This window comes from Drosophila albomicans, chromosome 3 (genome assembly GCF_009650485.2).
Source record: "Drosophila albomicans strain 15112-1751.03 chromosome 3, ASM965048v2, whole genome shotgun sequence".
Lineage (NCBI taxonomy): Eukaryota > Metazoa > Arthropoda > Insecta > Diptera > Drosophilidae > Drosophila > Drosophila albomicans.
Genome location: NC_047629.2, coordinates 47,021,279 through 47,043,762, shown reverse-complemented (window position 1 = coordinate 47,043,762; position 22,484 = coordinate 47,021,279). Strand labels below are relative to the sequence as shown.

Below are 22,484 nucleotides of genomic sequence, written 5' to 3'. Positions count from 1 at the left end.
GGTTTTTGATGCGACCTTTGAACTATTATCTTGAAATTTGCTATAATACGGACTAGAATTCAAAGTTGAGGTGGGTTTTGCAGTAGTCGAAGTTGGCACACGATTTGTATCAAAGGCTGCTTTGAATTTGGCAAAGAATGGGTGACTGAAAGGATCGGTAGTGGTCTTAATCCTTTGTGTTGTGACAGGACGATGTGTTGTTGTAGTTGTTGCAGTTGCCCGCGACGAGCTAAAAAGATATGGCCGAGGTGTTGTGGATGTGGCAAACGGACGCAAAGTAGTTGTTGTGTAACGTGTTGAGGATCTTACGGTTGTAGAACGAGTAGTTCTTGTGGTCGGTCTCGTTGTTGTGGGTCTCGTTGTTGTAGGACGAGTAGTTGTTCTTGTTGCTATGGGACTCGTTATTGTAGAACGAGTTGGGATTCTCGTTGTTGTGGGTCTCGTAGATGGTTTTGCTGTAGGCCTCGTTGTATAACTAAAAGGGATTTTGGTTGCTGGAGAAAGTGTCGTTGTTTTAAAGTAGTTTGCTGTAGAATGAGTGGTAGGTCTTAATGTTGCTGGTCTTGATGTTGAGGGTTTCGATGTTGTAGATCTTGTTGTAGAATGAGTAGTGCTTTTAGCTGCTGGGAGAGATGTCGATCTCGTAGTTCTGGGGTAATTTGTTGTAGAATAAGTTGTTCTTGTTGTGGTTGGTCGCGTTGTTGTTGAACGAGTTGTGGTTCTTGCTGTTGTAGATCTCGGTGTTGTTGAACGAGTAGTTGTTCTCGTTGTTGTAGAACGAGTGGTTGTCCTCGTTGTTGTGGGTTTTGTTGTTGAAGGCGGAGTAGTTTTTCTCGTTGTTATGGATCTGGCTGTTGTAGAACGAGTTGTGGTCGGTCTCGTTGTTGTATAACGAGTAGTTGTTCTCGCTAATGTTGACGTAGTTGTGTGCTTTGTAGTTATTGGTTTTGGTGTTGTAAAATAAGTAAAAGGCGTTGCAGTATAATGGCTGGCTATTGGGGGACGAGTTGTTGTAGAACGAGTTGTGGTTCTCGTTGTGGGTCTCGTTGTTGTTGGACGAGTAGTAGTTCTTGGTGTCGTGTGCTTTATAGTTGTTGGTTTTTGAGTTGTGAAATAATTAAAATTTGAAGCAGTATAATGGCTAGCTGTTTGGGAGCGAGTTGTTGTTGAACGAGTTGTGGTTCTCGTTGTGGGTCTCGTTGTTGTGGAACTCGTAGTTGTTGGACGAGCTGTGGTTCTTGCTGTCGAGTGCTTTGTAGTTGTTGGTTTTGGAGTTGTGAAGTAACTGGAAGTTATTGCATTATAACGATTGGCTGTTGTGGGGCGAGTTGTTGTTTGACGAGTAGCTGGAGTCGTAGTAGAATATCGACTTGATGAACTTGGTGTAGTTGGCCTAGTTGTAGTCCTTTGTGTAGTCGAATGTAAGGTTGAACTTTTTGTTGTAGGTCTGGTTGTTGTATGCTGTGTAGTTCTCGTTGTTGGTAATGGCTTTGTAGTTGATTTAAAAGGCGCAGCTGTTGTCGTTGGTGTCCTTCTCGTTGTGCTGGTAAAAGGATATGCAGTTGTGAATGGACGAGTTGTTGTTTTGCTGTGGTTGAAGGTCTTGGCGTTGTTTTTGGAGTTGTGTTTGTTGTTGACGATGTTGCCGTAAACTTGATAATCTCGTTACGAAAGCTGTCGCTGTTGACATATGGATGAAGTGTGGCCTTTGTTGACCTGACAGGCTTTAGAGTTGTACTTGTTTTTGGTCTATTTATGTCTGGCACAATATTAGGTTTACTTAGAATACTCAGATATGGATTCGATTGATAGGCTTGACTGTGTTCCGACTGCTTTACGGGCTGGCGTTGCGAAGATTGTTGAATACTATTTCCAGTTGGCGCTTTAAGCTGACTTAGAAATGGATTTTGATTGTAGCTTGGCTTTGATGCAGTGACATGATCAACAATTTTCTCAGGACGTGGCTGCTGCCTCTGCGGTTGCTGTGGGTGAACTTGCTGTTGTGGGTGAACTTGCTGAAGAAAGGGATTCGAGCAGTAAAGACTGTTCTGACATGAACTGGGAGTCTGTGGAGTTGCAGTTGTTTTGACACTTGATTGCTGTGGCTTTGGGGCTTGAGTTGGTTTTTTATTGACAGGACGAAGTTGCTGCAGAAAAGGATTTGAACCGAAGGGATGATTGGCAACTGTTTGCTTGACAGGCGCATGGCTAACTTGAGCTGAACTTGCAGAGATCTTTACGCTTGACTGTTGTTGAGGTCGCTCTCTTATTGCCTCATCAATTTCATTGCCCTGAAAGCAATCGCTCAACTGGACGAGACTTTGATGCTTGCAGTGACCATTGTACACAGTCCAAGCATTGAAGCCATCACCAGAGATTCGAGTGTGTTCCTCATGAATGGTGCGAATGCATTGCACATCATCGGAGATGTCAGAGTCGAGCAGACGATCGCATTCAATGTGACAAGCTTTTCCATCTCCATCGTTGTGTGTGCACCAAAAGAGATCGCTTATCTGAAACAGTCCGTGATCTTCGCTGCCATCAGCATTAAGGCGACCCACAGCCGCAGTATTGAAGGACGATTCATGCTCCGCAATGCAGACCCAGGTGGGAATCTGTTGCATGGGCAGTTTGTGGCGATAGTAAAGTTCCTGAGCCAGCTCGCAGCGTTTGTAGATCTTCCCTGTGGGCTTAGGCTTGGGTTTGGGTTTGGGCTTAGATTGGGGAGAAGCTGATGTGATTAACTTGTTCGGTAGCTCACCGGACTCAAAGCAGCTGGCGATCTCGTCTGGCTTTCGCTCCCTGCAGTGTCCATTGTAGACAGTCCAGGCAGTGAAGCCATCACCCGAGATGCGCGTGTGCTCCTCATGGATAGTCCGAATGCATTGCACATCATCGGAAATATCCGAGTCCAGCAGTCGACTGCAATCGATGCTGCAACCTTTGCCCCCGCTGCCCTCGTCGTGTGTGCACCAGTAGAGATCGCTGATTTGGAACAAGCCGTGATCTTCGCTGCCATCGGTGTTGAGTCGACCCACAGCAGCCGTGTTAAAGGACGATTCATGCTCTGCAATGCAGACCCAGGTAGGAATCTGTTGCATGGGCAGTTTGTGGCGATAGTAAAGTTCCCGAGCCAGCTCGCAGCGTTTGTAGATCTTCCCTGTGGGCTTAGGCTTGGGTTTGGGCTTGGGTTTGGACTGGAGAGCATTAGGTTTGATCATCTGCTCACCGGACTCAAAGCAGCTGGCGATCTCGTCTGGCTTCCGCTCCCTGCAGTGTCCATTGTAGACAGTCCAGGCAGTGAAGCCATCACCCGAGATGCGCGTGTGCTCCTCATGGATAGTCCGAATGCATTGCACATCATCGGAGATATCCGAGTCGAGCAGTCGACTGCAATCGATGCTGCAACCTTTGCCCCCGCTGCCCTCGTCGTGTGTGCACCAGTAGAGATCGCTGATTTGGAACAAGCCGTGATCTTCGCTGCCATCGGTGTTGAGTCGACCCACAGCAGCCGTGTTAAAGGAGGATTCATGCTCGGCGATGCACACCCAAGTGGCTAAATCCTGCATGGGAAACTTGTGTGAGAAATACAACTCTTGGGCCAATTCACAACGTGTATAAACTTTACCAGCTCGCTTGAGTGTCGTGTGATAGTGTTGTTGTTGTTGCTGATAGTGTAGTTGTTGCTGTTGATAGTGTAGTTGTTGTTGATAGTATTGTTGTTTAGGTGTTGTGTGTTGTTGTTTGTAGCTGAGCAAAGGATTTGCGGGAGTCACTTGATGTGGCTTCTGTGCAAAGCCAATAGCATTGGGATGCGACTGAACCGAAGACTGAGGCAGACGAGGACGCAAAAAGGGATTGCCCTGATAGCTAGAGGTGGCTTGATACGAGACAACCTTTGTGCTGGGGCGGTAGTAAGGATTGGGCGTGGTTGCCGCCTGATAAGCATAGCTGCCAATTTTACCACCTCCCGAATGTTCAATGGCATTCGGATGATGGGAGACCACCTGAGGTTTGGAAAAGCAGGCAGCAACCTGTTCGTAGTGCTGATTGCGACAGTCGCGATTGTAAACAGTCCACGCAGTGAAGCCATCGCCAGAGATTTGCGTGTGTTCCTCGTGAATACGACGAATGCACTGCACATCATCCGCAATGCTCGAGTCGAGGAATTGATCGCAAGATGCGCGACATCCTTTACCCCCTCGCTGATCGTGTGTGCACCAGAAGAGATCGCTGATCTGAAACAATCCGTGATCAGCGCTGCCATCCGCATTGAGGCGACCCACAGCTGCCGTGTTGTAAGAGGATTCGTGTTGGGCAATGCACACCCAGGTAGGAATCTGCTGCATTGGCAGCTTGTGCTGATAGTAAAGTTCCTGAGCGAGTTCGCAGCGACTGTAGATTTTGCCTTGAACCTGAGGTCGCTGATAGGACTGGGCAACTGGTTGATAAATCTGTTGATGATGATAGCCAACAGCTGTTGTTGCTTGCTGTGGTTGCTGATACGAAGCAGCCACTTGCAACGCTTTGTGAGGAGCACCCGCTAAACCACATCCACTCACATACGAAGACGCATCCTGGCGACAATAAGCTCCGTAAGCTTGCCAAGCTGTGAAGCCATCGCCCGAGATGCGTTGATGCTCGACAAAGATCTTCCTCACACACAAAACATCATCGGCAATGTCATCATCCCGCAACGAAGCACAGTTCAATCCACAACCCGCACCCTGACCCGGTGGCGAACACCAGTAGACATCGCTGATCTGGAAGATGCCATGGGAGCCGCCACCTGGACCGCTGCCACCACCAAAGGCTGCTGTGTTGAGGTCACTCGAGTGCTGGGCAATGCAGACCAAGGTGGCCACCTGAGCTGGGGGCAATCCATAACGTTGCTGCAGGAGTCCAGCTAATTCACAACGCTCAAAGATTCTTGCCGAGCTCAGCTGAAGCTGAAGCAGCAGCAACACAAGCAGCGGGATTCGAAGCAGAGTTGACGACATCTCGCGTTGCTTTGACACCAAAGATCGCGACGTTCGAGCTTTTTATATTTTACAGTCCTTAGTCGACGAATTTAAATTGTAAATTAATTTCAAAAAAAAAGAGAAGAAAAATTCACACTCGACGCGTTTGCGTTGCGTTGCGTGCGTTTTCGCGTTCCGTTGTCGACTGAGACGAGATGGGAGCTCATCTTGGGCCCCAAAGTTAAAGTTGATGGCGATTTGAATATGACGACAGCGAGAGATGGCAAACTGGTTGTAGCTTTGTCCGACTGTCTGTCTGCTTGACTATCTATCTGTCTATATATATTGCATAATTATTGACCAGCGCACGCTTTGGGAACGTAAAAAGGTTCTCGACAGATCTTTTTTTTGGTTGTTGTCTGCTTCAAACGACACTTTGTCTAAAGTGTCCACGCGCGAGAGAAAGGAAGGCAGATGGCAGATCGTTAAAGATGCGAAAGTTCTATGGCCATTAGCTAATGAAATTAATTTACAATATTTATTAGACAACGTTTTTTTTTAGAATGCTTAACAGAGTGAGAACGAGTTGAGAAACCAAAGCACGATCGTGATTGCGATTACGCGATTGAGTTTTGAAAACGCCTTTTCTCACGCCCCAAACGATCAGTCGCAACGATCAGTTGACAGTTGATCACAGTTTGAGCAATTTGCCAGTTACGCAGCGCAAAAGCTGTCAATCGAAGTGAGAGACAGTCAGATGCTGTCTCAATCACCCATTGAATGTGAACACCTTGGCGCATTGTGGATTGTTGATCTTGCCAAGCAATTTCATGTTTGCATACACACACATTCGACTTGGTCAATCATCAACTCTTGCCCAAAAAAAAGCTATGAAGAAAAGGTCTTTGAAATGATGTCTACAGGTTTCTTAACAACTGTATTTAAAGCATGATTTAATTAGCAGCTTTGCGCAAATTTTAATGAACTTTTTTCTTTTGGTTTGTGTTGTGCCATTGATTGATTCATTTAATGAATATTTTATGTTGTCGCTCTTGAACTTGGCTTTCGGCTTTGATCAAGGTGTAAACAGAGACCAACTAAAGTGATTTTTGTGGTTTTTCTTTCGGTTTGTTTGTCACATAAATTGCGAGTTCCTTAGAAGATTACTCACTCCAAAAGTTTCTAAGAAATAAAACACTCTTGTTGTTCTTTCCTCAATTTATTCAACAATTTTTAGTACACACTAAATCACAATATAATAAAATCACATTTAAACAATAAATTATTTACAAATTCGTAGACAATTAGAGCAAATTGTTACATCGATTATTACAACAACAATAATAATATTAATAATAATAATAATAATTAGTAATAATAAAATACATTCATAACAGTTGCTTTAGCCTCCTCTTTCATCGACTTTTTACTTCACTGGCGCCTCGTCTTCTTGTCTGCCCCGCTGATATATATAGTAGATCAGGCTAATGGCTGCGATTCCTAGACCTCCACATAATCCAACCCAGTGGACAATATCGAGGGTCTTTAGCGTGTTGATCAGTTTCTTCTTGAAGAACTTTACCATCTCGCCATTCAGCTGAATGCCCTGTGGATTTCAATGTTAATCAATAATCAGATTAAATTAAGCTAAGTTGACTGACCTCCTCGACCCAAATGGCTGGCATCAACACCGTTGTGAGATTCTCGGTGATCGTTATGCGATTAATACTCTTCAAGAACATGTTGAACTGCACTCGCTTGCCACCTTGCAATGGCGTGCCCGTTAACTATATTAAATGCACTTTCGATTAATACTTTAATGATGCTAAAACTTTAGTTCAAGGCACTCACCGATTGCACATCCACAAAGGTCTGATGCTTCTTGGCATCGGGCTTGAGGCCTCGGATCATCTTTCGATATTCATTCGAGGCGCCAAGCATGTGAGGCAGCGTCAGAATGACGGGCGCATCTGCAATAATCATCATTAATCGTTAATCGTTATTCATTTAATATGCTCCATTAAATTTTTGCATTAAATTACAATAAAAATTGTCATGTTGACAAAATATATTGAAACTGGATTAAAGATACAAATATTTACATCAAAATATATCGCAAGTTCAATGGATCGCTGAACTGAGAATCATCAAAAAAAAAAAGAAAAAATAAGAGAAAAAAACATCTCAAGTACAGTGAAGCACAGCATAGTGCGGAAGTAAAGATTCAATTTTGTGTTTACTTAGTATTTATTTATTTAGTGTTTGTTTTTTTTTGTAGCATTGAACCAATTTGTCTGAGTTTCCTCATATGGTCGGACTGAGCAAACATTCGAGAAACGCTTATTGATGAAACTGTTAACTCACGTTTTGCCAATTAAAAGCCAAGAATCTCAAGTCGAAACGTGCGTCCAGCAAACACCCAAACAAAACAAAACAAAACAAAAAATAAAAAGAAAAATCAAATAAAATACGAGAAATACTCGTAATAAAAAATGAAGAATATGGAATTTAATGCTTCAATTTGTAGAGCGCACTCGAGGAAGATCATAATGAGCCGATGAGCACTTCAGAAGCCATAAAACCAGCCGTCAACACTTTTCATTTCAAATGCGCAATACAAATTGTGTCTGTGCTTTTTATTCCTCTCCGTTCATGATTTTTTTGCTGGGATCTGCAACTGCTTGTTTGAAGTGTTAATTAAGAAATTAACAATAAATTGGAATGGGTCAATAAACGGCAGAATATCAAATTTATCTAGGATGCCGCACAATAAATACTCTGAAAGTAATTCGAAACTCATGGAATGCAAAGAGTACACAGAAAAAAAAGTGCTTAAGAAAGTCAAGCATTTTCAAGTTTAATATGAGTTTAAATTTTGAAGTATGCATTCAGTATTATGTTGTCAAATTAATCTGTGTTGAGTATTCAAATGAAACAATTTAGGAAATATACTAGACTATAAAATTCTGTAGACTATAAGAAGCTGTCGCAAATCATTCTTTCGAGGTTCTTAGTTCAAGTGCTGCACGATTCGGTATAAAGTATTTCGTAAGATGAATTAAACCACCAAGTAATTATATGAAAATACTAAAATAACTTTATCCACGCATTCAGTATATAAAAAATACTAAATGTATCATATGGTATTATATTTCAATTCAGAATAATTATATAAAAATACTAAAATAACATTATCCAAGAATTCAGTATATGAAAAATACTAAATATACCATATGGTATGGTATGGAAATTCCAGTAGGAATTAAAAGTATTTTCGTTGTTCGGGATTTTCATAGTTCGGGATTAACCAGATATTGACGCCGCTTCAATCCCAAAGTTAAACATTTCGGTTTTACTATTTTACTATTTTAGTAATTGAAAATCCAGAATTAAGAAGAAGATATTGATACTGCTGCGGTCTTCTTCGTTTTTATCGTTTGAAATAAAATAAAAAATGAATAGTAATATTGAAAGACAAATATCACATTTTAATGCGTACTCAGAAAAATGAAAATAAAAACAGACACCGCTTCTTGCTTAATTCTACGATTTTTTCCTAGATTTTTTTCTGTGTACTAACATTTAATAGAGTCAAAAATAAATAGTACTCGAAAATACACATTTCACATAACAATGTGTACTATGTAAAACAGAAAGACAATTTTTTCAAAAATACCAGAAGGTGTTCATAGTAAAATAAAAATACCAAAAGATGTTCGTAGTAAAATAAAAATACTATATTGCCAAATATACATAAGGTATTTAAAGATTTCAGCAATAAAAAAATAAATATTTTCTAATGTTTTCATGCTTAATTCTGCGTCTTTTTAATAGATTGTTTTCTGTGTACTAAACAGCAATAAAATAAAAAATTAATAGTACTTTAAAATACACATTTCACATGTTAATGTGTACTAAGTAAAACGGAAATACACTTTTTTCAAAAATACTAGAAGGTGTTCATACTATTCTTTCAAAAATACCAAAAGATGTTCGTAGTAAGATAAAAATACTATTTTGCCAAATATACCATAAGGTATTTAAAGATTTCAGCAATAAAAAAATAAATATTTTCCAATGTTTTCATGCTTAATTCTGCGTATTTTCAATAGATTTTTTTCTGTGTACTTAACAGCAATAAAATAAAAAATTAATAGTACTCTAAAATACACATTTCACATTTGAATGTGTAGACTCGAGACTCTTCGTTAAGTGCTTTAATTCGACCCACACAGCTGTGCTCCAATTGCAATTTGTTTCGTTTTTGTTACGAGTATTTTTTTTTTTTTTTTGCTCTTCGCGTGCAAATCCCAAGTTCTTAAAGATGCTTGAAATAACTATTGATATTATATGAAGTTTTATTGCTAGTGTCGATTTTAATGAGCTGTGTGTTTACGAGCTGACTTTGCACCTACAATTAGCATAAAATCAACATATAAAAAATCGATATCAAAAGTGAACTCGATCGGAGTTTGGATTCATGTTAGTAATAAAAATTGAAACATATTTCTGCAATAAAGCGGATGCTGCTGGGCGAGGGCGGATTCACAGTAGTCTATGTAGCTGACAGACTGAAAAAATTAGCATATCAAGCATAAAACATAAAGTATAATCATCGGACAAAACAAACACGCCAAGGCGTAAACAAGCATGTCAAGCATTTCCGGATTTTCTAGAATTGTTTTGCATATAATTCTTCGTCGCGTTTTGTTTGTGTCTATTCAAATTATCGAGCTGATGAAGCAGAAACTGAAACTGAAACTGAAAGTTGATACTCGTCGCTTGGGATTTAATTTTGGCTGTGACAAACGCGGCTAGATAATTAGATAGTCAACTAACTATCTTTGCGGGGGGTTAGACTAATTAATGCCCATACTAATGGGGCCCAAAAGATCGTTAGCATATCAAATATCGAATATCGGAGTCACAAAGTTGTCGAATGTACATTTTGCTACTCGTAAATAAAGTGGTAATTAAATTCAAATGGCTAAGCGAGATTTTAAATTTAAATTGCTCAGCTTCTGAACCACTTATCGAGCCAGCAACACTTTAATTAAATCGAGGTGTTGGACTGAATGAACACTTACCCAAACAGGTTGTCAGATCCAATGCGCCTGCATAAAGACATCCGTTCTTCCGTTTGATCACATTCGCCAATTTGTCCACACAGAAGCATTCGTTATCATGTTCGGGTCCAATATCATTGATAAAGTTCTCCCCAATCGAGTATCTGAAACCGGGTATGCCCTGATACTGAATATCCGACTGATAGAACAACTGCACAGAGCGACAAATGTCCGCACTAAAGATGTACATCGAATCGCCTCTTTGTCTAAAAGGTGGATATGAAGAAGCGTCTGTTCCATTGATCTGATTGCACACTGAGGTCTCGCCTTCGTTGCTGCTGTTGAGCCACACTTGCAGATTGTGTGAATCGTCTAGTTTTTGTATCTCCAGCACCTTCATCGCATCGCCTTTGCCAGTGTGCACCTCGTAAACCTCGTGGCCAGAACCATTTTTCTATTAAATTAAGGATAGATGAAATGTATGGAGTTGAGTAAGATAAATAAGATACTAAATTGGGAATTGAAAAGTAAATTTATACAGTTCAGTTTTATAGAGTTGAGTAAGATAAAGAGAATATTAAATTGGGAATTGAAAGGAAAATTAATAGAACTGAGTTGTACAGAGTTGAGTAAGATAAATAGAATATTGATTTGGTTATTGAAAGGAAAATGAATAGAGCTGAGTTGTACAGAGTTGAGTACGTTAAATATGTTAGGATATTAAATCAGGAATCGCAAAGTTAAGTCAAATAAATAAGATATTAAATTGGGAATTGAAAGGAAAATGTATAGAATCGAGTTATATAGACTTAAGTCAGATAAATAGGATATTAAATTAGGAATTCAAAGGGAATTGTGTAAGATAAGGAATCGCAATGTCAAAAATTAAATTGAACTAAAAGCTGAAGAAATGTAGATAATTTTATTTGAATTAAATTTAAGTTGCAATAAAATTGTAATTAACTTGAAAAAGGATCAGAGCAAATGAAAAAGCTAAAGCTAATTCAATTTTCATAAATTAAACAAATTTGCAATTGAATTTATCTGAAAACTAAGTACTTATGGTAAAAGTAACAAGGCTAAAGTCGAGTGTGCTCCACTATGAGATAGCAGATGTTCAGGTTGACTAAAAGCATAACATTGCGGTTATAATTTAAAAATATACCGAATTAATATACTGCAAAATTACTAGAAATATACCAAAGACTACATTTGCTATATATATGTACAATATTCAAAAAATACTTTAAAGTGCAAAATATAGTAGATTGCCAGCCATAGCAACTAAGAACTCTAATAAATAGGTGTTTTTGCCATTCAAAAGTATTTCTTCTATAACTTTTACAATTTTGCATCTGACCAATTATAGTTCAACTTGAATTTAAAATAGAACTGAAAGAAAATTGCCAAAGAAAAAAGTTAGCTGCTATCTGTGCTAGTTAAGAAGTAGCTGTCTAAGTCGATTCAAGTTTGAGAAAAAAATACTAATAAAAACAATGGTTCAATTATTCAATCAAATTGCATAAATAAATAAAAACAATTTTAAGTAGTATTTTAACACTTAATTAAAATGCACATAAAAATATCTGGTTGAATTGTCACTTAGAAAACAATATCAATATAACATCAAACTAAGTTAATTAAAAATGCAATAAAAATGTCACTTGGATTTGAGCACTTATTTAAAATATAAATAAATAATTGCTCTGATTGCTACTTAGTTTCTTCTTATAAATTAAATTGGAAGTTTAATAAAATGGAAATTAAATTCAAGTTCTTTAAATGCAAAATATAAATAAAGGCAAATGGAATTCTTGATCTAATTGAATTGTTACTTGATTGTCAACATATAGAGAAATTAAATTGAATCTGAGCACTTAATTAAAATACAAAACAAATGAATATGCTTATGGGATTGCTAAGAACATGTCCAAATAAAACTAAAATTAAACGAAATTCATTAACTATAAATTATATTCAAACAAATATATCGATGGAGTGAAATTGTGGACTGATGGCATTTTTGCTTCTATGCCAAAAAGGATAAATTAATTGATTGAAATTTAATTTTTTTTTTAATATAGTTAAATTTAATTCTGAGCAGTTCAAGTATTTGAAAAATAAAGATAGCTAAAGTGGAATTAGATAACATTAATTTAATTGATAATATACTTAAATATGTTGAGTATGCTCGACTGTTAGATACCCGTTAGGCATTTTGAATAAAAGCAAAGCAGTACGGTATTATCTTCATAATATACCAAATTAATATACCACAAAAATACTAACAAAATACTAAATGTTATATTAGGTATATTAATATAGTACTGCATTCAACATATATGTTTAGTATTTTTGCGGTATATTGATTTGGTATATTCTGTGGTATACCATAGATTGCAAAATATACCACATTGTCAGTCAAAGCAACTAATTCACGTAGTAAGTAGACGTTTTTGCCCATATTAAAAATTAAAATTTAAATTAGCTTTGACTAGATTATATACTTAAACAATAAAGGAACCTTAAAGGGGAATTCTCAGTCCGATTAAAATGCTACTCACGTGTCCAAAGAAGGAGAAGGCCAAACTGCCGTCGCTCTGTTCGCGAATCGTCTTCGAGCCGCTCTCCTTGATCTGATTGCAAATGGCCTTGGCAATTCCCTGAGGATTAATGCAGAAGCGGACGCCATCGAAGAGATATTCTCGAACTGAGGTGGTGACAAACATGGAGCGCGGATCGTTGAAGACAGCCTTGAGATTGGCATTGAGATGGACCAGAAGTAGAGCCAGTCCAGGATCATTCTCGCCAATTTGTAGCACAGACTGTAAAAAGTGAAGTTGAAGAAAGTCAAAGAGATGAGTAAAATCTCAATATTGAAATGAACCAAAAACCAGGAAAGGCGTCAAAGCAGTAGCGGCATAATTAATTGTAGAATATGTTGTTAATTTGTTAAAGGCGATTAAAGCGTTTTGGCTGTAAGCAATGTAACAGGCAGTTAATTGGCAGGCAGCAGGCAGCAGGCGGGTACAAAATTTGTTATTATTAATTACTCAAATAACGAGGAGAGTTAGGAGTGTTAGAGCTGTGTGTTAGTTGAACGAGTCGATTCGAGTCTGAGATATTCAGTTTGTCAATTTATCAAAAATATATATAATATTTACACTTGGCAGTAGTTCTCTCTATCTTCGCCAAGGTTCATGCCAATCAATATGAATAACAGTTGATGATGAGCTGTTGTGATGTGTGATGTCTGTGTATGAACTTGAGTTTAATGAGCAACTTTCGTAATTAATAATAAACATGCAAAGTAGAGGAATTGATAGAAACAACAGGCGAACTGTCAGAGAGACAGATAAAGTCAAACACACAATATTTTAAACTTACTTTGACATCTTCAATAAGGCTGATTAAGATGCCGTTAACCCAGCTAAAGGGTGCTAAAATTAGTTATTAACGTTATTATCCATGAAAACACCTCAAGTGACATTCAAGTCTCAAGTTCTCAGTCTCGAGACTTAAATGCCAAGGTGAGTTAGTGGAAATAGAAATAGAAATTTTTAGAGCAACATTTTAACCTTTGTTTGATAGTTATTATCTTTTATATTACAGCCCTGAACTTCTTCAGCTACAAGTAAGGGTAAGTGCACATATTAATTTGCCCAGGTTGGAATCGTAATTAATAACAAAATCGATTCACTTATCAACGACACTCATCAGAGGACGAACAAAGCGAAGGCAAATTAAGTCACAGATTGTATCTGTTGTCAAACAATTTGTATTCGAAGTATTCATTACTTAACCGAAAAACAATTCAGGTCAATGTGTAGTTAGTTAGACTTAATCAAAACAGAATCCGTATACCATAAATAAAATGTTAACCCATCATGCACTCAATATACATTGTATGTTGGCTCTTTATAGAATTAGTAGTAAATAAAATTACTTTACGTTTCCCTCGAATGCGCTCCATCAGACGCTTTAAAACACGAACGCCGGGTGTGCGATTGAGACGCGAGTTCAATCTATTTGCAAAACCCTGTAAGATATCAGTGATTTCTCTTTCGAATACTTGCAAAAAGGCCTGTGGAGAATGTGTTCAGAGGTTAAATCAGTTTCTATTTGTAATATATATAGTTAAGATAGTACTTGGGGTATATAGTATATAAATATACTAAACTTACATTCATGTGCATGTTGAGGGCCACAATGTGATCGCTTTGTCTATAAGGAGCTGAGGCATCTTCATCGAAATCAAAGTGCACATTCTGCACATAAGTAATCTTCGATCCATCTCTCGAGAAGTGCTTCACCTTCTTCTGACGATATTGTCTGGGGAAGAAGATATGTTATTAGCAATCTTTTCTATTACAAGAAACTAAATCTCTTACTTGTAAACATAAGGTCCGATTTCTTCAACTATTGGTATGGCGCCGTGTTGTATCATATCGGGATTTGTCACATTGAAAATGTAGACTTTAAAGTTGAGTGGTTGAGGCAAATTTACGAATCTTTTATACTGCTCAGAACCATCGGCAATTATGACGCTCTAAATAGATGAGAGAAAAAGGATTGATAAATTAGTTTAGCTTAAAGACAAAGTATAAAGTATAAGGAAGGGATGGATATTCACAACTGCCAAAAGAAAAGAAAAAAGGCTGAAGCTCATTAGAGCTTTTCTAGTTTAGCGATAATAGAAACATAAAATATATTTTGTAAAGATTTTAATAAGTTAGTTTAGTTTAATTTGAAGGCGTAAAGAATGAAAAAGGAATACTTATAACAGTCAATGTTTGAAGAGAAGAACAGAGGCTAAAGCACAATTGAGGATTTTTAGTTTAGCGATAAAGGAAACATAAAACATTTGCAAAGATTGTAATAAAATAGTTTAGTTTAAAGGCAACGCTTAAATGATGAAAAGGAATACTTCTAACAATCAATATTTATAAAGAAGGAAGAAAAAGTCTAAAGAAATATTGAAACTTTTCTACTTTAACAACTTATGTTAGTGATAAAACACAATAATCTAAAATTTGCAGAAATTTTGAAAAATGATAATCACATTTGCAACTTAATTTGTTCTTAAATCATAAATAAATTCTCAAGACGTTGTCAGTTGAGTTTTTTTTCCAATCGTGGGTTAATTATCATTTATTAAACAGCATTTACTTTTTTTTTGGTTATTTGCCGTCTAACCACACACTATAAGAAATAAGACGGCAAATATGATGATGAATTAGTGACCATAAAAGTCTCATCAACATCGCCAAACTGTCGAGACTGTGAACCAGTTTTTGTTTTTTGTTTTTGCTTCTTCCATTTATAATGAGAGTTGAAATAATGACGACAACAACAGCGCAAATATTTCAAGCACTCATTGCATTAAAATTTTTGATCATTATACGTTGTCTTCTAATTTGTTTTATTTTCTGAGGTGTTATTAATATTTGTTTTCGTTGACATTTCGGTGCATTGAACTGCGCACAAAAACAAATCAATAAATGTGCATTTGAAATAACTTTAGCATTGACAAAATTGCGTAAGCCAAAGTTAACTAGTATTATATGTACTTAAAATCAATGATCACGAGATCGTATTCCTATTTGATCATAATTCATATACTGTAATCTTTATATAGTATATTTATAGTATATACGAGTATAGTATATTTATAAAATTGAACTATGCAGAGTTGCTTCTTTTATTATCCGTTAATCTTCACACATCATACAACACTTCAACTAACTTATTACTATGGATTACTCAACTTTACAGTACAGTATATATAAGTACTATACTATAAAAGTTCAGTACATTTGTAGTATATAATACATATATAGAATTTATAGTATAAGGAAATGCAGAGTTGCTTTCTTTAGTATCCTTCAATCTTCAATTGTTATACAACACTTCAGCGAAGTTACCTTTATGCACTACTCAACACTTAAATTACATATGTAACCATTGTATATTACACAACACCTAATAATGTAAGAAAGTATCGAAAGGAAGAAATTAGAAAATTGATAATAAAGCGAGTGATCGATGCTTGAAGAAACTTTGTAAAATGGGGCAAATTAATAAAATTTTTAAAAACAGAAATAAAGTAAATGAAATTTAACATGTCTGCAGATTTATGAAATTCTGACTAATAGACAAAGAAATTTGTGGGTAGCATATCGAATTGGCGATTTTAAATTAGCTTGTTCATGTATTATTTATATCAACTTTAGCCCTGTGCTGCAATTAACAACTTTGCAGCACCTTGACTAGAAGTCTTAGCAACTGTACACGATTCCCTTATAAGGTAAAAACATAAAAAATTGGCAAAGAAATAAAAAAAAGAGCAAACATGACTAGCAATATAATTTTATGATGGGGTTAAACGCAAGCCACGTACAAGATACAATTGAAGAATTGTCAAAAACACAAAAATCTTCGACGAAAAAAAAACTCCATAACATAAAAATACAAACAGAGGCAGACACTCAAGGTCAATGCACACGCAGCGCGACCGTCGCAGACTATCGACGACTATCGGCAAAACAATCGGAGTGTTGCGACTGCGCAGTCGACGATCGAAGAGAATACAAAACGATTGATTAACCTTAAGAGCGACCCCAAAAACGTGAAGAGAAAGAGAGTCGAAGATGGAGGCACACGCATTGACAATGGCCCAAAATCCAGTTGGCAGCCAAACAAAATAATAATCAACAACAACACAACACAGCACAAAAAAAAGCAACAAAATAATTATTGCGAAATTGACCATTTTTTAACAAGCAACAACAACAACTGCGACAAGCGACAACAACAAGAAATCAAAGTCAAAGCGAGTGCCAAAACGTGACTGAAATTTTTGAAGACTGTCTGTCGCATGGCTGATGGATGATGAGTTCAGAATGTGCTCAGCGTTGGGGTCAATTCGGCGTATGCGTAATATTTAATTGCCTCTGCTTTCTAGATCGCCATGCGATACATAATTGTAATTGTCAATGTCTGTTGAGCCATTGCATAAACACAAAACTTCGGTTAAGCAGCAATTGACCATCGAGGCACTTGAAGTGCTTTGAATTTCAATTTGGTTTTATTTGATTTGCTTTGAATTCCAAATAGAAATTGTTTGTTTTGTTTTTGTTGTTACAAGCCAAGTTTCGCCTTCAACTTGAAGGCGACAAAAGCCTTAAAAACTAGGTGCTTAACTTTTTTTAACCTGGCTTTTAACCACATTCTAGATTGCATCTGAATGATACACAAGACACGGAACTTCAATGGCTCGTAAAAAAAAACAGCAAAAAAAAAAAAAAAACAGTGAAACATGGTTTGAGTTGACCTCTGTCATGGGCGCCAGGTCGCTTAAAGTTTTAGTGACTTCTACGATTCGAGGTTCCCAAAGCATGACAACCAAAAGTACAACGACAACCCTAAGAGCGCAATTAATGTGACTTCGGCTGCCATGGGCAGGGCCATAAGGCAATTAAAAAGCGATGTGCGCATTCTAATTACGTTCACAATAAAACACCAACTGAATTGTGAAGTGAATATGGCAATGACTCAGTCTCCCCCCCTTCCAAGCCCAGCAACTTATTCACCTTGTTTCACCCAGAGAACTAAAACTAATGTTGTCGATCCATCAACCATTAGTCTACATAGAAGAACATATTTAGAACAACGCGATCGTCAGTCAAATTGTAAAAGACATAAATTAGAAACTTCTATGTAGAGCGGGGGATTATACTTTTGACTTTCTGACACTTTCATTGCTTTCGGGGAAAATTCAGTCGAATATCTTTCTTTTTACGTTTTGCTATTTCAATTTAGTCGGCATTCTAAAAATGTGATGGATGCCGTTGCGTTGATGGACATTTGGCTGCAGTCGTTTTAGGTTTTTTCTATAGAATTGTTTTATCTAAGTTTGGAATTCGTACAAGTAAAAAGCAGTAGCTTAGTCATATAAATTTGCATTCCATATACAGTTGCAAAATTAAAAACAAGTAAGAAAACTACAGCTGAATGTGGTCGACTGTGAGATACCCTTTACCCATTTTGAATAAAGCTAAAATTCCAAATTAATAAAATTCAAAAATACTAAAAGTGTAGAGAAGCTTATATTTAGTATATTGATATATACTACAAAATATATATTGATATATACTATATTGATATATACTAAAATATACCAAAAGTATATTTGGTATATTGATATATTATACCACAAAAATACTAAAGTATACCTAAATCCATATTTGGTTTATTGGTATTGTTAAAATTAATATACCACAAAAATACTAAAATATGCTGAAGACTGTATTTGGTATATTAATATAGTATTACATTCACAAAAATACCGCGGAGTAGTAAAATATACCAAATTACCAGACTGTGCTATAGAAATAAAATCATGTGCCTATCTCTTATAGTCACTGAGATATACATAAGCATTCATACAGACGGACGGACAGACGGATATATCGCCTCGGCTGATCAAGAATATATACACTTTATAATGTCAGAGATGCTTCCTTCTGCCTACCACATACATTTGCTGCAGGTTTAATACCCTTCTACCCTGTGGGTAGCGAGTGTAGATCAGATACTGATTTTTCATATGTCATTTAATTATTTCTTAATGTAATAAAAGTTTAAATGAAATATTATGTTAAGTCGTTTTTTAAAAGGAATTCTTGAAAGTGTTTGCTTCTTTTTATTTCGCAGCTATTTATACGAAACCTTTCGATACACTCAATAGAATTAAAGTCGTGTTACGATTGAATAATAAAGTTGAGTTTCGTTACATTTTTTATCATGTTTGCTGCAGCAATTATAGCAAACACTCCCTAAACAATTGCGAATGCATTTTTAGCATGTTCTGCAGTGTCATTCATGACGATAATGAAGCGTTGTTTGGGTCGCTCACTGGTGGCGTAACTTTGTAGATCGTTGAGAGATATTTGGTAATCGCCTCGACAGTGGTAATGGTAATGAGTTAGTTGTACCTGCCTGCCTACTGTTGACTGCATTTGGAATGTAATGCATTCGTGTTCTATTGAAGGTCATGCTTAGAAGCCAGCCTAAGTGCTTTATGTGATTGCTACAACTTTTAGAATTTCCAATCATCCAAATGGAATGCCTTTTTGAGTGAAAAGTTAATTCGATGACCCACAAAATCAATAAACTTCCCTATTTCTATTCCCTATTTAATGAGTTATTGTTATTTATTTAATAAACCGATAGCAAACTCCCTATCGATTTATTAAATGAAAAACAATTAGAAAAGGCAAATAAGTCATTAAATAGGGAATATAAACTATTGGCATTTGTTTGATAATAAATGCTTTTTATTAAGCCAGATATGGGCACATTATTTTACATATATTACATGTTATCATTTATATGGGTTTGCTTTATTACTTTTCTTTGGAAAGTATGAATTGGAATTTCAATGTTTCAACTTTGATTTCATTGCTTTCTATATTAGACAAATTTTCCCGAATATAGTAACTAATTTATATATGTTATTTTATAGTAACTATAGTAGAGAACACTTAACTAAAAAAGAATAGTAAGATAGAATTAACAATTGAATAGAAAATTGACGTAGAAATTAAAGCGAAATTTGTATTTTGTATTTAAAAAACAATAAAATACAAAAAAAATAATTGGAAATTGTCTCTAAAGAGAATTTGTGAATTTGTATTGTAGATGTAGGGTATTAAAGTTTCGCATTAAAAATGTCAAGTTCAATGAGCTGTTTTTGTATTAGAGAGATTTTCAGCAGGGGTTATTTGTTTTAAATTTTTCATTACGCACTGAAAGGAGACTTTTATGCTTTTATCTAAAACGTTTTTTATCTAAATCGTTGTAAATACTTAAAAGTTACTATTGTATGAGAACTATCATTGTATATTTCCTGATAAGAAATATTCAAATAGAAGTTATTTGTTTGGCATCTAAAGTGTGAAATTAAAAAATAATCTAATGTAAGCTAAGTTCTTCTGAATGTAGTGTAAGCAAGTGTCGTTTTAAAAAATTAAAATCTATTACTTTTTGTGAGAGGGTGATTCATAGAGTTGTTTGCTTTATTTTCTCATTAGCAGCTAAAGTGAGATGATTAAAGAAAGAACATACATTCAATTCAAATTTAAACTGTATTCTTCTGGGTGTAGAGTATGCTAAAATTGTTTTAAATACACCAAATTTATTATTTTCTGAGAATTGTCATTGTGTATTTCCAAGTAGGAGAAGTTCACACATAAGTTATTTATTTGATTTTCTATTTGCCAGCTAAAGTGTGAATCTCAAAGATTCATTTAAATCAAATATGGTATTCTTCTGAATGTAGAGTATGCAAGTGTCGTTTTAAGTAATCAAAAGCTATTACTTTCTGTGGGCTGTCATTGTGAGAAAGATGCAAATAGAAGTTGTTTGTTGTGCGATGCTCAAAGTCTTTCTCATTCGTATTATTACTCAGCTGTGTTATTTGCTCGCACTTTTGTGTAATCATGGAAAATAACTAACTTTTGGTTGACGCCCAATTCTATCGCATATCCGTTATTTTGCTATAATTTCACACTCACCTGTTCGACCTTTTTGTGAATCATTGTGGGAAACAGCGACCAGCCACAATAGCCACCCAAACCGGCAATGATGATGCCCAAGGCGCTTACAATCAATGACCAATGGATCATTTTGGATTTGGCGAATTCAAAACTTTTGAGAGAGAGAGAGAGATCGAGTCTTAAGCCATCGGCCAATTGCTGGTGTAACTGTTAAGGTATTTGCTTGAAGTTCAATCTCAATCTCAAACTTGAATCTCGAATCTTGAATTTAGCCGGCAGCTTTAATCAGCGCATAGTTTTGTGTGTGGTTTATTTACTGGGACAGCTTTTCGGAGCTCTTGTTGAAGTCGCCTGACCTACGTCAAGACAGTTTGCTTGAGGTTGTTGCCGATGTTGTTGTGGTTGTTGTTGGGGTGCCGAAACAAAGCGCACTATTTATAAGATATACGCGCTTTCAGGTTTTGCCTTTTGTTATATATACTTATATGTTTTGAAATAAACAAGTTGTTGAATGCGGCTGCGATGCGTTGTTGATGTTGTCGGCGTTGCTGCTGTTGCTGCTGCTGATGTTGCTGCTGTTGGGGTTAGCTTTGGCTTCGTTCACTTCGGTTTGGTTCGGTTTAGTTTGGTACATAAGAAATATTGTAATTTATAATGTCTTTTGTCGTAGTAAAAGCGCCAAAAAAAACGAGTTTATTTTCGCCTCGTTTGCTTTGTTAGGTGAAAGCTTTTTGTTATTTTTTTTTGTCGTTTTCGTTAATTTTTTGCTTATAATTTCGTGTGTGGTACAAATATTTTAATTGGGTCGACACTTGTGACGCGCTGAAGTTCATCCACGAACTGACAGCTCAAGATAATTGCGACACATATTTATTTGTTCTACACCACACACACACACATGTAGAAGCACACACACTTAAACACAACAATGGCCACACACGAAGTTAGCGTAATAGGGTTTCAGATTTGTATCTGGGCCAGGATAGTTATAGCTTAGGCTACCGATTAAATCGGAATACATTTATTTAACGAACACACGCGAATTCGAAAAAAAGAAGGCCTAAAACAACGTCGAGACTGGGTAAGTACAATATGCACTTTGTGGCTCTTAATTACCGGGAATTTGACTAAGCGATAGACGATAGACGATAGGCGATACACTCGGAGATCGTTGCGCGGTTGAAACAACGCGCCGCATGGAACAACCGTAAACGACTGCCAAAGTTCAAGACAAGCTCAGAGCAAAGCGGCGTCAACAGTGTGAGTTGAGTTGACGACCTCCTCTCTCTCTCTCTCTCTCTGTCTGTCCGCACCCTCGAAGCCCTCTGAGCGATCACGTCTGCACACAGCCCTGTGAAAACAGACGAAGAGAGAGAGAGAGGAAACCGACAGAGCGAAAAAAAGCGATAACGAAGTGTGGCGCTCACTTCGACAGCTGAAAAAGAGTTGAAATCGTGTCTCGACTGACCCGGGACTTGGGTCTTTAATGATGCTGCGACTCGTTGAGTTGTTGCTTGTAATATTGTTGTTGTTGTTGTTGTTGCTGTTGCTGCTGTTTGATGAGCAACACGTTTTTATGCTGTGCTTTTTTGTGTAATTCGCTTATAAAAATATGGGCGACCCATTAGCAAATTAGTGCAACTAACATTTTTCGCTTTTAATTTTGTGAGTTTGCTCAAAAATTGCGTTAATTTATGTTAGGTGTGTGCCAAGCTTAAACCAAAAAAAAAAAAAAAAAAACAACATTTTGTGTATCCTCATTTTTATCAACCTCTTTTTTTTTAAGGTCACATCTCTCTCGGCAAAATAATGCTCTCTCTCTCTTTCTCGCTGTGACAACTGCGACGCTCTTCACGAGCCGCGTGGGTGCATTTTTTTGAATGGCAAAAAAAAAAAAA

At 36.7% G+C, this 22,484-nt stretch overlaps 2 protein-coding genes across 4 annotated transcripts; both read right to left on the bottom strand.

Annotated features, from left to right (window-relative positions):
• Positions 1-1,236: 1,236 nt before the first annotated feature.
• On the bottom strand, positions 1,237-5,096 carry LOC117572151 (uncharacterized). Its single transcript, XM_034254790.2, has one exon. The coding sequence runs from the start codon at positions 4,998-5,000 to the stop codon at positions 1,293-1,295; it is 3,708 nt and encodes a 1,235-aa protein (XP_034110681.2). The 5' UTR covers positions 5,001-5,096; the 3' UTR covers positions 1,237-1,292.
• A 1,129-nt stretch (positions 5,097-6,225) lies between these two features.
• On the bottom strand, positions 6,226-21,868 carry LOC117570864 (sensory neuron membrane protein 2). Of its 3 annotated transcripts, XM_034252754.2 has the most exons (10): positions 20,605-21,868; positions 14,419-14,576; positions 14,212-14,359; positions 13,979-14,111; positions 13,415-13,467; positions 12,592-12,852; positions 10,049-10,481; positions 6,813-6,931; positions 6,623-6,748; positions 6,226-6,567 (listed from the first exon to the last, which is right to left on the bottom strand). In XM_034252754.2, exons 1-10 carry the CDS (start codon positions 20,713-20,715, stop codon positions 6,388-6,390), a joined length of 1,722 nt encoding a protein of 573 aa, XP_034108645.1. In that variant the 5' UTR covers positions 20,716-21,868; the 3' UTR covers positions 6,226-6,387. The 3 variants fall into 3 exon arrangements, with proteins under 3 accessions (XP_034108645.1, XP_034108646.1, XP_034108647.1); XM_034252755.2 differs by lacking the exon at positions 13,415-13,467 and having other exon boundaries at positions 13,974-14,111; positions 20,605-21,866; XM_034252756.2 differs by lacking the exons at positions 13,415-13,467; positions 13,979-14,111.
• Positions 21,869-22,484: the final 616 nt, after the last annotated feature.